Here is a 14125-nt window from a genome sequence, read left to right on the forward strand (position 1 = left end):
TACTGCTTCGCATCACGTAATTGGGCGAGTTTCACAGCTGCGAACGCCATGAGCATACCTGTTAAATTACTTATTTTCGGAGACAAAATAAAATCGTCAAATGACGAGAATTAAATCCGTCACTGCGCGATGCCGTGGGATCTTCGAGACGTTCAGTGGGGGTTCGTGAACACAAAGTGAGAGTGAGCAAGAGTTAAGTGAAAGCGGAGGCAATAAGCGAGATGAAGTGAAACTGTATGTATGTGCCATATTAACTACACACATACATGTTTACATGACACGAGCGGTGCGCACGCGCGTCTATCGCTCCCTTCGCGCTTGACTGGGACGCTGGAACGTGGCTTTAATGACGCGGTGCAACAGGTGGTGCGACAGGTGCTACTATACACGTAGGGTGCCGTCCCATGGCAGAGACATATGGAAATAAATTTTGCGTAACAGAAAACGCGTAACGCTTCCGATTGGTCGTGCGATACGCGTTACATGAAAAATCTCTGCCATGAGACGGCACCCTAAGTGAGGTTCGAATCTTCGCTAAGTGGGGTTTGAGTCTCCGCTAAGTGGGATTCGAAATTATATAAGTGCAGCGGGAGAATAAATTCAATAAATCTCCGCTAAAATGTGGTTTGAGTCTCCGCTAAGTGGGGTTTGAGTCTTCGCTAAGTGGGGTTCGAGTCTCCGCTAAATTCATGTTTTATTCAGAGGAGCAGGCTCAAATCCCACTTAGCGGAGACTCAAACCTTACTTAGCGAAGATTCGAACCTCACTAAACGCACGAAGCGAAGTCGACCAATCAGCGGGCGGGCCGCCGGGAGACGCGTTTAGGAACCAACGCATGCACGTTCACGTTCAAGGACATCGGTCGGCTTCTCGAAAAGAAGAGAAGGGACAGTCGTCGTCAGTCAACGGTCTGGCGGGAACGAAGTGAATGAACGGTCAGGAACTTGTCGGAACGAGGAAACGATCTTCACACGGGTTTCGATCGTTTTTAGCGTCCGGCGTAGGACGGTAGGAGATCATCGATTGACGCGGAGCGACGGATACGCTTGGCGTGCGCTCTCTCCAACGGCGATTCCGCATTGAAGTGCACCACGGCGGAATCACGTGAGGACGGCGTCGATTTTTACGGCGGCGATTAGGATTTGAACAGCGGGATTGCGGTCGCACTTTGTTTAAATGCACCGTCGATTAACGCCGCGGGAAGCATGGCAAGCGACGCGACCCGAAGGAGGAAAGCGACGGAGAAGTCCGACGAGCATCAGGCCAAGCGTTCCAGGAACACTGAGGATAATGACACGGTGCAGAGCCAGCAGAGGCAGCAGAGCGAGGAGGTACTTTGCGGCACTACCTAGTCGGCATCGATAACAATTGCCTCCAGCTCGTCAGAGAGCGTAAAATTGATTGAACATTAAACGTCGAGACAATTAAATTTTACTGCAAATGAGAATGAAATTCTCGTTAGAGATGATTATTGTAGATTTATTTGTATTATTGAGAAGGTTATAACAGTCTGAAGTCGAGGTTCATCGCCTGGCCTTGTGTGTCAAATTGATAATTTTTCTATAAACGAGTCAATCAATTTTTGCTCAGAATCATTGGAGTCTCTGGAAACATCTTAAATACATTTAATAAATCACTGTCACATTTGTTACAGTTTACAGCTGGAAAGGTGAAAAAGATTCGTCTTCATAACTTCATGTGTCACGATGCGCTGGAAATAACACTGAACGAGAATGTTAACTTCATCGTGGGCCGCAATGGTAGCGGCAAGAGTGCCATATTAACCGCACTGACTGTAGGACTTGGTGCTAGGGCGAATGTTACGAGCCGGGGGACCTCTGTTAAAGGTATTGTTACATTATAATTTATTATTTTTTTATTGTCCCAAATCCTACAAAACACATTAATAGTATATGGATTGCCTGCTCTGACATTTTAGAGTTTATAAAGAAGGGCAGGAACTCTGCTATGGTCGAGATAACGTTAGTGAATAAAGGAGACACCGCTTACAAGCCTGAGATTTATGGCGATACAATTACAGTTGTGCGCAACATTGGAACTACTTCGTCGTACAAGATAAAAAATTGGCGAGGTACTTGGAATATATGAATTTCATTTTTAACAAATCCATGTGATTGTAATAGCATTAGAAGTGCTTACAGAAAGTTATCATTTTCAGGAGAAATAATTTCTACAAAACGAGATGAGTTGGACAACATCATAACAATTATGAATATACAGATTGATAATCCAATATCTGTATTGAATCAGGACGTTTCAAGAACGTTTTTAGTTACCTCTAAGCCCGAAGAAAAGTACAATTTATTTATGAAAGCTACTCTCTTAGATTCCATTGAAAATAATTATAAAGAGGCACTCGACATATGTAAAGAAGAAAACATCAAATTGACACAATATTCTGCGGTATGTATACTCTCGCAGTATCCTGTATTTTATTTTATTGTAGATTATTCTCATTTGTGGGTTATCTTTCAGACCTTATCACAAGTAAAGGAAGAAATACAAAAATTGGAGGAAAGTATACATAGATTAGAGGAAATGGATGAATCACGAGAAGAATTAAGTAATCTCGAAAAAGAACTTCAGTGGGCTAAGGTGAGTCTTAGATCGAAGAAAATAGAAATTTCCAAAGTAATTTTGAAGTAGAATAATGATTTCGTATTATTTAGGCGATTGCAGAGGAAATTAAGCTTCTTAAAATACAAGAAAGCTTAAAAATGTATGAAAATAATTTGAAAAAGATTCAAGATGTGGAAATGTCTACGGAAACAAAGGACCAAGAAATTGATAAAAAAATCGAGTAAGAATTAATTTGCTAATAAAAGTACTATGAAATAAAATTAATTGTATCTATTTTCTAAAGCTGACGTGTATTGATATTATTAATTTTTAAATATTTATTAGTATAATTATAATTTTATTATAAAAGCTATGAATTCTTGTATCTTGTATCGCGTTTTTTTTATCTTACAGGGAAACAAAGGAAAAAATTCGGCAAGCAGAACAGGAAGTAATAGATAGCAGCGAAGCTTACAATAGTGCAAAAGAAAAATATAAGACTGCAAATGAGGCGTATTCAAATAAACAGCGCGAATGGCGGTCTTCAGCGAGTAAGATGAAACGATTCGAAGATGATATTAATTTGTTGAAGAAGGAAATTCAAAAGTTGGAGAAGTAAGAGTGTATTTCTATAATACTGTTTATATATATTTTTGTAAGTTTATGATATTAATATATGTTACACATATCTTTTACAGCTGCAACGACGAAGAACATAACAAGAGAAAAGAAACAAAGGAGCGCCTATCGAAGTTAGAAGAAAAACTGGATGAACTCGATGCCTCGTTACGCACTAAGCAAACCGAATTGATGCATTTGGAGGCCGATAAGATGCGACTTTCGCAAGAAGTGCAATCCGCCAAAAATGAAGTGGAGAATTTTAATAGACACATATGTGAGTCATATCAATGACAAAATTAGTAACAATAGTGTACTGATATAATTAGTTTGTGTTAAAAAAATCTATTTTATTAAATTTTTAAAGACAAGATCAAAAAGAACTTGAGCGCAGTCGAGCAACAATCGGATAATGCATTGAGTGTATTTGGGTCAAACATGCCGCGTCTATTGAAGAGAATTGAGGAGGAATATAGGAAAAAGCGATTCAAGGAAAAACCACGCGGTCCTATTGGTATGTAAAATCATTTTAAAATTAATTACTGCGAAATTAGTAATTTTACTTCATATTAATTTACGTTGTTATGTAGGAGCTTTCATAAAATTGAAGGATGCCGCTTGGGCACCGGCAGTAGAAAACTTTCTGGGTTATCACACCCTCAGCTCGTTCTGCGTGGATAATAGTCAAGATGCCAAATTGTTGAACAGTATTATGAAGGAAATTTTCTACAACGAAAAAACTCTTCAAATAATAGCTAGCAAATTCTTTAATCAGGTAACAAAATATAATCTTTATTATTTTGAAATTGAAATATTAAGAATAGCAATTACAATATATATATATTGCTTGTTACACTTATTTATTTGTCTTATTTGAGAAATTTCAAAATAGAAATATTTATAAAAATATACATATATATATATATAATAAACAAGTGTAACAAGTAGCAATTACAATGCTAATTTTAACTTTCATTATAATATATGCCTAACCAAATCTTAAATTTTAGGTGCATGATGTTAGTCGCCACTGCACACATTCTCCACAATATTCCAATCTCTTAGAAGCAATGGTTATAGAAGATCCTGTTGTAGCCAATTGCTTAATCGATCAGCGCGAAATTGAATGTATACTTCTTATACCAACAAATGATGAAGCCTGCACGATAATGTCGGACGCGATCAAAGTGCCGAGAAATTGCAAAAGAGCATTTACCCTAAATGGCGACACATTCTATCCCGATCCAAATTACAGAACTTATGGCGGAAAGTGCGGACGCGCTAAATATCTTCAAGTTTCTACTATGGAAGCGATGCAGTGAGTGCAACAATTTAATCTAATTTGGAGTAGTAAACTCTACTCGCTAATTTCATGCTGTACAGTCGTAGACATATCGGTTGCGACACTTTTTTTAGGTTTCGAAACGCACTAATATTTTGCAAATGCGAACCACAATTGGTGTACTGTCTCTAGACTAAAGATAGTACACCATCGTGGTTTGCATTTGCAAAATATTAGTTACCTATAAAATATATATTATATATATTAAATATATACTGAAAGACCTATGAAAAAGTGTCGCAACCGATATGTACACATAAAAGAAAATTTAATGGCACACATTAATGATTTGTATTAATTTCTCATTTTAGAACGTTGAAGGAAGAACTTCAGGTAGCGGAGAACAAAAAGCAGGAGGCCGTAGCAGTATATAACGCTGTATGTGATAAAGTGAATCGCACGTGTTCCGAATTGAAAAACGTGAACACAACGATCAATAAGCTGAGATCCGCGCAAAGTGAATGTACTAATACAATTAATGAACTGAAAGATAAAATCGAGGCGAATGAAGCTACGTCTGCTGACGTATTCGTGAGTAATTAAAATTTTCTCTGAAGTACTACTGTTCTCTTAATCAAAACAATATATGGCTGCAGTGTTTAATTTATTATTTATAGCGAAACGAAGCCGCGGAATTGGAAAAGAAATTAGCGCAGGAAAGTGCTGTGGCGAAGCTTTTAGCTGAGAATGTGCAAGAACTTCAAAAGAACGTTACGTCTCTCGACACGGAAGTTAAGCGTTGCAGGGACTTGAGGCACAATTTACACATAGTGATTGATCCTCTCAAAGTATGTTTACATTATTCATCAGTAGAAAGTGTTATTAATATTGATAGAATAATATTTTATATATTTTTTAATGCAGGATCAAATAAGAGAATTGACTCGGGAGAAGGAAAGGCATCGACATGAGTGTCAGCGTGCTACTCGAAAGTTGCAAGAAATTCGTCAAGCTATACAATGCACAGCGGGGGAATTCGAAATACAGGAGAGAGCTACAAAGCAAGCGGTTTCCAACGCCACTGAAAAGTGTCCCGAAAGGATAAGCACTACCAGGTTAGCTGTCTTGTTAGTTACAAGATGATGTAACATTATGTGTAACCAAAATTATTCGTTTATTATTTCAAAAGTCTAAATTCTTAATTTTTACTTATATTTTATTTATTTATCCTTATCTTTACCTTTGATATCTTATCTTTTACAGATCAATAAACCAAATTAAAACTTCACTGAATGATTTACGAGATAAGATTCGCGAAATAGAAAACCAGTACGGTTGCGTGGATGAGTTACGGCTACAACTGAAGGAAAAACAGGAAAAGTTTGGAGTGAACATTGAGTTTGCAGCTCAGTTGAGACAGAGTTGTGAGGTTAGAAAATTATCTTTATAAGATAATTTTTAAATTATCTTTATTGTGTGATTATTTTATACTCGAGGGAACATTTACAATACATTCGTATACATTCGCAGAAACACATCGAACGAGTGAAACATCGGCAGAAAATGTTCCTGCAATTGAGGGACTTGTATAGCGTTTATGTCCAAAAGTCTTTCACCGACGTGCTTTCATTAAGACAATACAAGGTAGCTATAGAAAATATTTTTTTAATTACATTCTGTCTAATTTTTCTTCTTCACTCTACTTCTTTTCTTTTTCTTTACCAGGGAACTGTGGTGATCGATCACGTACAAAAAGTCCTCGATTTACATGTGAGTGCACGGGACGATAAAAAGACGGGCAACGACACCAGATCGCTCTCGGGAGGCGAACGATCTTACTCTACCGTCGCGTTCATCTTGGCTCTCTGGGACTGCATTCAGCTACCCTTCTATTTTCTCGATGAATTCGATGTATTCATGGTAAGCTGTTGTATTCTTATACATCTTGAATTTGTCTTGGATAAGAAAAAAATAACTATTTGCCTTGCGTGCTTATTTATAGGACAAAGTGAACCGGCGGGTGGTAATGGATATTCTTTTGGATCACACTAAATTGCATCCACAGAGTCAATTTGCTTTCCTCACACCTCTAGACACGTCGCACATTCTTGCTGAGGATTACGTAACAATTCACCAGTAAGTAGTTTTTATCGAAATAATATAAGCATATTTTGTCCGTTTTAAATGAGTAAATTTTTAAAAATATAAAAATATAAAATTGTAATATTGCGAAACAAACTTAACAATTTCAGGAACATTGCGTTACAATGCTTTGAACATACATGTTTTTTTCTAGATTACAGCCACCAGAGAGAAGAGGCTTGAGCCAGTGAATATATATTTCCGTTCGAATATATGTATTTTTTTTAGTTATTCATTATTTTCAGATTTATCTGAGATAGGAAAATAATTTTAAAGCATAACAACGATGTATGAAACTTGTTTTGTGTCGATAAGTGAAAATAATTTATTTATTTTGTATTGTTGAAAGAGGTAACTTCTAGATGTTTACGTGTAAGGCGAACTCCTAGATGTTTACGTGTAAGGCGAACTCCTAGATGTTATGTGTAAGGCGTAAAAGCAGCGTTCAAATTTATTTTATGTATCTTTCATAAAAGTGACAAGTGATTCAAAATGTTTTTTACTTACGATATATGTATACAGGTACCCTGGTGATTCAAAAACTGTTCGCAGCTTCGAGTTACGATACTCGGAATAAGTTTTTGTAACTGAAACGATAAAAGAAAGTGCCTTCGATTGTACCGTGTAACGAATACAGATTTTCTCTTTTTCATAATAAAACTTTGTTAAATCATCGCAGCTGATTTCGATAATTGTTAAAAATTGCAAGTTTGCTTCCTTTCCAGGCTCCTATATCTTCAACCTTATCTAGACGTCATTATTTCATATTCGGAACTAAAAACTAACCGGAGAATTCGCGAGAGGCTTCTCTTCAGGATTTATTCGTTGCCAAAACAGGCGTCGGGATATCCAGAGTAGCCAGAGAGGTGGTGGGCGAGAGAGGTACGAGACATTGTGCGTTGCGGGCCACGCCAGACCGGTAAGTAGATCAAGGTTCACACGGCATTGCGCGAATCTGGTCCGGCCCGCGGGGTTCCCGGCTATAACGCAACACGCCTTTAACGCATTACGTGCGTATTACATGCGATACGCGTGAGGCGACTGTGGCCGGTGCGTGTGTCGGCCGGCTGGACGAGGCGTGGTAATCGACGTTATGTAATCCGTATGCCTGGCACTTGGTCGGAGAAAGTGCTCGGCGAGCGCTCGTGAATCGGTAATGCGGTAATGTCACGGAAAGGCGGGATAACACCGGTGGGCAGGTAGTACCTGACCTAATTTCGCTAATTGAGCCCGGTCGAATTCGACGTTTCCTCGACGACTTTCGATCCGCGCGGCTTTTTATCCCCTTTCTAGCAAATTGGATAACGTATTACGTTACGTTACGGCGATTACACGCGTTTGAAAAAATTCGAGCGCGTGCGTCTCTCAAATTATGTAAATTATATCGGCCCGTCGTTTGTGAAAACAGCACTCGATACTAATTTGAAATCGAATAATGCGCTTTTTATTTAGTTCGATGGATGCACGCGCGATTCACTCTTGACAAAAGCAAAATAGCTGCTGCAACACTTTGCAATTTTCAATAGCTTTCAGCATTAAGATCTTAACTCGTAGTAACGATGACAATTAGAGGAAGAAGCAATGACTACGATTGAAAAATGATTCCGTGAGAAAATTATGATTATTCCAACATTCAAAACACAAATATTCCAAGTCTTATTCTAAATGATCGAGAAATATACACACACTCATCAATAGAAAGCTGGCTGAAGAATATTTCTTCCACCAGCTTATGAGAAAATGAATTATAATTATATATTAAAAAGTGCTCTAGAAAACACAGCTGCTAATCCCCTGCAATTTAAATCAGATTTTTCTCAAAGTCCAACTTGAATTACTGAACGAAAATACAGCGAAAATAGGCGAAGATAATTTCATACGACTTATATACTTGCTACGAAAATTGAGATTTATTCGGTAAGTATCAGTTCCTAAGTGGTGGTCAGGTCACAGTTCAGTGGAGGTAGGCAGCGGGGGCGGCGTAGGAGATGGCGGGCGCGGCGACCTTGGCGAGCGGCGCGGCGTAACCGGCGTAACCGGCATAGCCGGCGTAGGCGAGGGGAGCATGGGCAATGGGTGCGGCATGGGCCACAGGGGTGGCGATCTTGGCGATCGGGGCGGCGTAGGCGAGGGGTGCGGCGTGTGCGATGGGAGCGACGGCCTTGACGGCAACGGCGGCGGGTTCCTTGCGGACTACGGCGTTGAATCCGTTGACCGGGTCAGCGGTGTAGTCGACGATGCGCCTGGTGCCATCGGCCTCCAAGAGGGAGTAGCTACCCTGGACGAGGTCACCGTCGCGGGTCTCCTGCTGGCTCTTGGCGTCACCGGTCAGACTGTCGTGCACGTCGTAGGCATAGCTGTACTGTGGATGCGGATCGAAGTCGGCGTCCACGGCCTTGGCGACGGGGGCAGCGACGACCGTGGGGGCCGCAGCGTAAGCCGGGGCCGCAGCGTAGGCCAGAGGGGCGGACGCGATAACACCGGCGTTAGCGGCGGCGATCAGAGCGGCGAAAGCGATAAACTGGGGAAGAAAGATAATAAATAAATTGAATAAAATCGTACAAGAAATGTACTGAAATATAATATAAATTATATATAAAATTTACAAAATTATATAAAACGGTTAAATATAGAATAAGTGATACAATATAAGAATTGATACAATAGTACACAACATGAAGAAAAAAAATGTAAATTAATGTAAATTTAAAAAATTATCAAAATTATGATGAAGTACAGATTTCTTATATTTTGCACTAACTAATTTTATTAATCTCTTCGTAGTGAAATTTTCAAAATGCGAACGATAATTAATCCGATCTAAAGACACGAAAGACTTGTCGCGTAAAAGCTGTTGCAGAATTTATCAAGAACATGTTAAATGCGTTACTTTCGAATAATCCAAATATCGTTAATTGCTCTGTTTGTGGATCTCGATAAATGGAGTAATATCACGAAAAAAACTATGAGTGCATCGTTATTATTCTCGAATTATAATTCGCGTAATAGAATTCAACCGAGAGAACGATGAACTATACGTCGCGAGAAACTTGACCGAAAACTTGAGGATTATCGAAGATCGGCCGACCGTACATCGAGGTAAGGACGTAATATGTACCTTGAAGGCCATTGTTGCTCGGGTGATCGGTAGTTCGCTCGATCTTGTGAGTCTGGTGCGAATGATACCAATGGATGGATGGTTTTCGGCTTTTATACCACTCTGCCCGGGTCTGCCGAGAGGCTCACACCACACCACACCACATCGCCGCCGTCGCCGCATACACTTACACACATCAGGTCGTACCCGCTCACTGATGTAACTGGGTGACGGTACCTTCGACGGCCACCCGATTCGCGGTCGCGAAGAGCGCAAAATTGAGCAAGAAATCGGACCACGCCCAATGAGAGCGACGATCCGGATCGGATCAGAACCCCTGCTCTCGCATCTTGAAGGACCAACGAGCAGCACCGGTCGTCGTCGCCGGGGACTAGGCCACGTCCTTGCCACGAGTTACCTGATCCTCCTCCGCCCAACCCGCCTGCTCCATCAAGGGTTATTACGGAGCATTTATTCTTTCACTCTTTACCCACAAAATTTCTTTTTCTTTCCTCATGTATAATGGCCTTTGCGAACCTGGTAAATTTTGGCGATAGATCGCAAAAATCTGTAATAATTTTACCGATTCTTAATATAAAATGAAGTGATTAATGAAAAATGATGGAGAAATAATTAAAATACGCAAATGATCTCGCGTACTGATATTGATTATCTGTTCATGGTCGTCAAGACCTTGTAATACTTATATTTCTTATATTTCAAGACTTTCCACCAGAAAGGCTGTAAGCACGATATTAAACATTATTTTTCTCTTTTAAGGATTCCGCGTCCTTGTACATAAAACTGAAATTCTTTCAGAAACCATGGAAAAGTATGATTGTCAATTTACAGACTCGATAAAAATATTTTAAGTTTTTAAGCGCGACTTTTAAGCGATTTTTTATTTTTACTTACGTAATTGTACGTAAACAAACCAGTACGATCAAAATCTCTCACTTCTTTCTATCAGTTCTTTGTATCATGCTTACATCTGTAGTCTTTGTCTACAATCCATAATAAATAGCATAACTTTCTTTTCTCTTCTTCATGAAGACTCTCTTGGATCTATCAAGATCTGTTCATCTATAGACTTTCTTAGAGCTCATTTGTCACTCTATTCTCTTTACAGATTTTTCTTAGCTTATTTTTGATCAGTTACTTTAATGCCGCGCGTTTCTTAATTTTCCATTATTCGCTCGGCTTGGGCCGAATATTCTGATTTACGTTGAAATTCCTATATACGAAGCTGTTTTTCGCGATTTGCATTTGCTTAGAAATTACGTTCGGTACTCGCAATGCGTCTTTGTAAAATAATTTTTTTAATTGATGAGTAAAGTCCGTAATTAGCGATTTTGACAATTGAAACACAAACGTTATCTAATCGGAAATACTACAAGATGATAGGTGTTTGTAACTAAATATTTAAATATTTAACAAATGTTAATTAATGTTTTAAATAATATATTAACATACATATTTATATATGCATAATAGTAAATTTCTTTATGTAATTTAGTTATGTAATCTTTTGAGATTATATAATGTAGCACATTTTTTTAATGTCTGAAAATGTTACTTTGAAATTATATTTAAATTTGGGATTTTCAATTAATGTTGCGTTATATTATTAGCAAACGAAATTAATATCGTAGCATCTGTATTCAGCAATTCTGTTTTAATTACCAGGCACTCCCTCTCGCAACAAGGAGTGCAATTTAATCGATGTGACAAGTTGCATAGTACTGTGCAATAAAGAGTGACACGGTGCTACTTGCATCAACTTGCGTGAGCAACGAGTATGTCGATACTCAAGCCAGAAGTTAATGGATACGTATAGGCCGCCTGGCCGGGTATCACCAACCCAGATAATTATGCGAACCGTTTCGAAACGCGTTGTCTCGTGTAATTTTGAGGCTTGATGGATTATAATCTCTTGGATCGCGAAACACACGTGTCAGCAAACGCGTATACGTAACGAGAGAACGAAGTCGAAGTTCGCTCGGAAGTAATAATCATTCTCAACGATACAGAAATTAGAACGTAAGGAAAAAATTTACATTAATTTCATGTATAATAATTCTTATATAATAATTCATATATATAATAATTTGAAACATTACATATACCTACAAATTATAACTCGTACAACGTGGACGTAGGATATTTATACCGAGTTTAATACTTATCGAAAATATTCCACATCGAATAGAATAATAAAGAGATCTCGGTATATGTATACATTATTTTTTTATCTGTATTATAATATCACATATTGAAATTGTGCGTATACGTAGCGCGATACTTGTTACATTTTTTGACGCTGGAACGATCGAGTGAAAGATACGCGTATCTTTCCATGTTAAGAGAAATGAAGGCCGTTGATTTTAATACACATAAATAAGACATATATTTTTCGAGTTGCGTTAATGTGCGCGGCTCGACGTGAAATTACAGCAGGACTTGTCCTGCTAATTGACACGCGCCACAGGGATCCGGATCAAAGCATTTTTCCTCGCCCAAGAAGGCGAGTTCGGTTTCAACGTCCGGGTCATCCGGCATGTAATTTACTGCCGATTCACTGCCATGCACACACTTCCTGTCGCGACCTTCGATCGTTCCCATAATCGGTCGAATCAAAGCCGACAGGTCTCTTTTCCTTCCCTTCTTTTTTTTCTTCTTTAACGAAATTGTGTTTGTACTTCGTAAAATTATGCCCTATATATGGAGAAGCATCGAGTATTTTCTCGAAACATTGAAAAAAAAAACGTGGTAACATCATTATAATATTACTTATCGCTCACTGCAATTATAAATTGCAATGACGCATAGTAGGATTAATTAAATCCTTGAATAAGCATTTTTAAGCGAGTTCGAGCGGTAAAATATGAACAATTTATATAACCGAAATCTATAATTATTTAAATTGAAACCTCTAAAAGTATATATATTCAAAAAATACCGCAAGAGCAATTTACTTGTTGCAGACACCGCGTGCGAAACACATTCAAAATTTTCAAAAGTCTCTTCCTCGATGATTGCGTGACCGAGATCGCCTGTACGTACGAAATTTTCGGTAACCATCTTTGTGCAATCGTTTAGCTTCCAGATCTTGATCCCGGGTGGGGCGATTTTCTTCGTGTCAGAAAAAATATCGATTTCACGCGGATTTCGTGGGCAGCGGACCAGAAGGCAGAGCGATTGACAAAAACACCGAGAGACGGTGACGAGCGAAATCTCGAGTCTCAATCGGCACGAGGCTGCTCGATAATGCCCGCGGGCCCGCGATCGATCGGCGCGAGCCGCGCGATATTCGGCCGACCCACCTATTTCTTCTTTATGAAAGTGCTCCACTTCTCTCTTTCTCTCTGGCACGGGCCCCGACGACGTTAGATGATATGACGCAACAACGCGATCCCGGTCTGTCGCGACACATTTGGCAGAGACACGTAAATCGGAATGGCTCGAAAGTTTCGCGGCGACGCTGACGAACGATGCTCGGTGATTTTTGTTTTCTCGTGCGTGGGAGAACAGAATACCCAATGTTCATCACAATTGATCACAATTATGATGAAGGAATTAATATTCTTTTGTAGAAACTCTTATGGAAAGAAAGCACGGAGGAAAAGTTAGGATTGCTACAACAGAATAATAATGTTATTTTTCGTCCATCTAAAAATCGTTATAGGAATCATATAATACACTGGAAGTGACTTATATTTTCTCTTAGTGAGAATAGCTACTATATGAATGTTACGACTGTAATGATTATCCCTAACAATTGTTCTTGCAATCGTACTTATATACATGTTATCCTATTTTCAGCTAATGGCATTTACAATCTTTATCTGTATGAAAATCATACATTGTTATTAAATGAAACTATACGTGAATACAGACAGTTCAAAAATATTAATATTAATTTTAACAGAAATTATGAAATCTTTACTCTCTCCCAATTAATAGATTTTATTATTCGCCATGTATTCAAAATTTATTTATAGCAAATAGAGAATATATGCAGGAGTCGCGAACACTAACTTGATGAATGGATTCGACAATTACGTAGATAGACGTAACTATATTTCTTAAAATATCCTTAACAATCTCTATTGTATAATCTGGCTGTTATTTTAGGAACCACATTCTAAAATCACATTCTAAGAATAATGTTATAATTGACATGACGATCAAACACCGCGTCTGTACAAACATCAACTCCTATTTCGATAATCTGAGATTCTTAAAGTTTATTTTTTTGCCGGGTCTAACGTGATGCAAACTCTTCACGTTGGAAATCTGTATTATATGATCTGTGTCATAAGTATTATAATTTTCTAATCCATTCTCAATGATGCCTCGCGAGAAATTGGTCCATTCAAGGTCCGCGTATGAAAAGTGGAGTTTGG

The 14125-nt window shown here is 38.6% G+C and overlaps 2 protein-coding genes and 1 long non-coding RNA gene across 3 annotated transcripts; 1 reads left to right on the plus strand and 2 right to left on the minus strand.

Moving 5' to 3' along the window:
* The first annotated feature begins 812 nt into the window (after nucleotides 1–812).
* Nucleotides 813–7300, plus strand: LOC105458320 (structural maintenance of chromosomes protein 6). Its single transcript, XM_011703540.1, has 19 exons — nucleotides 813–1331; nucleotides 1655–1847; nucleotides 1940–2092; nucleotides 2180–2424; nucleotides 2497–2616; nucleotides 2691–2821; nucleotides 2995–3195; nucleotides 3279–3475; nucleotides 3566–3712; nucleotides 3789–3973; nucleotides 4209–4516; nucleotides 4852–5071; nucleotides 5158–5328; nucleotides 5405–5595; nucleotides 5744–5909; nucleotides 6011–6124; nucleotides 6206–6400; nucleotides 6483–6616; nucleotides 6777–7300. Exons 1-19 carry the CDS (start codon nucleotides 1206–1208, stop codon nucleotides 6811–6813), a joined length of 3234 nt encoding a protein of 1077 aa, XP_011701842.1. The 5' UTR covers nucleotides 813–1205; the 3' UTR covers nucleotides 6814–7300.
* On the minus strand, nucleotides 6841–7654 carry LOC105458319. Its single transcript, XR_975525.1, has 2 exons — nucleotides 7409–7654; nucleotides 6841–7209 (listed from the first exon to the last, which is right to left on the minus strand). It is a non-coding gene; the product is annotated as an uncharacterized LOC105458319 (long non-coding RNA).
* Nucleotides 7655–8221: 567 nt separating this feature from the next.
* LOC105458321 (larval cuticle protein A2B-like) lies at nucleotides 8222–9803 on the minus strand. The gene is made up of 2 exons (XM_011703542.1): nucleotides 9741–9803; nucleotides 8222–9143 (listed from the first exon to the last, which is right to left on the minus strand). Exons 1-2 carry the CDS (start codon nucleotides 9750–9752, stop codon nucleotides 8577–8579), a joined length of 579 nt encoding a protein of 192 aa, XP_011701844.1. The 5' UTR covers nucleotides 9753–9803; the 3' UTR covers nucleotides 8222–8576.
* Between the last annotated feature and the right edge of the window lie 4322 nt (nucleotides 9804–14125).

Source organism: Wasmannia auropunctata, unplaced genomic scaffold (assembly GCF_000956235.1).
Source record: "Wasmannia auropunctata unplaced genomic scaffold, wasmannia.A_1.0 LD334538.1, whole genome shotgun sequence".
Classification (NCBI taxonomy): domain Eukaryota; kingdom Metazoa; phylum Arthropoda; class Insecta; order Hymenoptera; family Formicidae; genus Wasmannia; species Wasmannia auropunctata.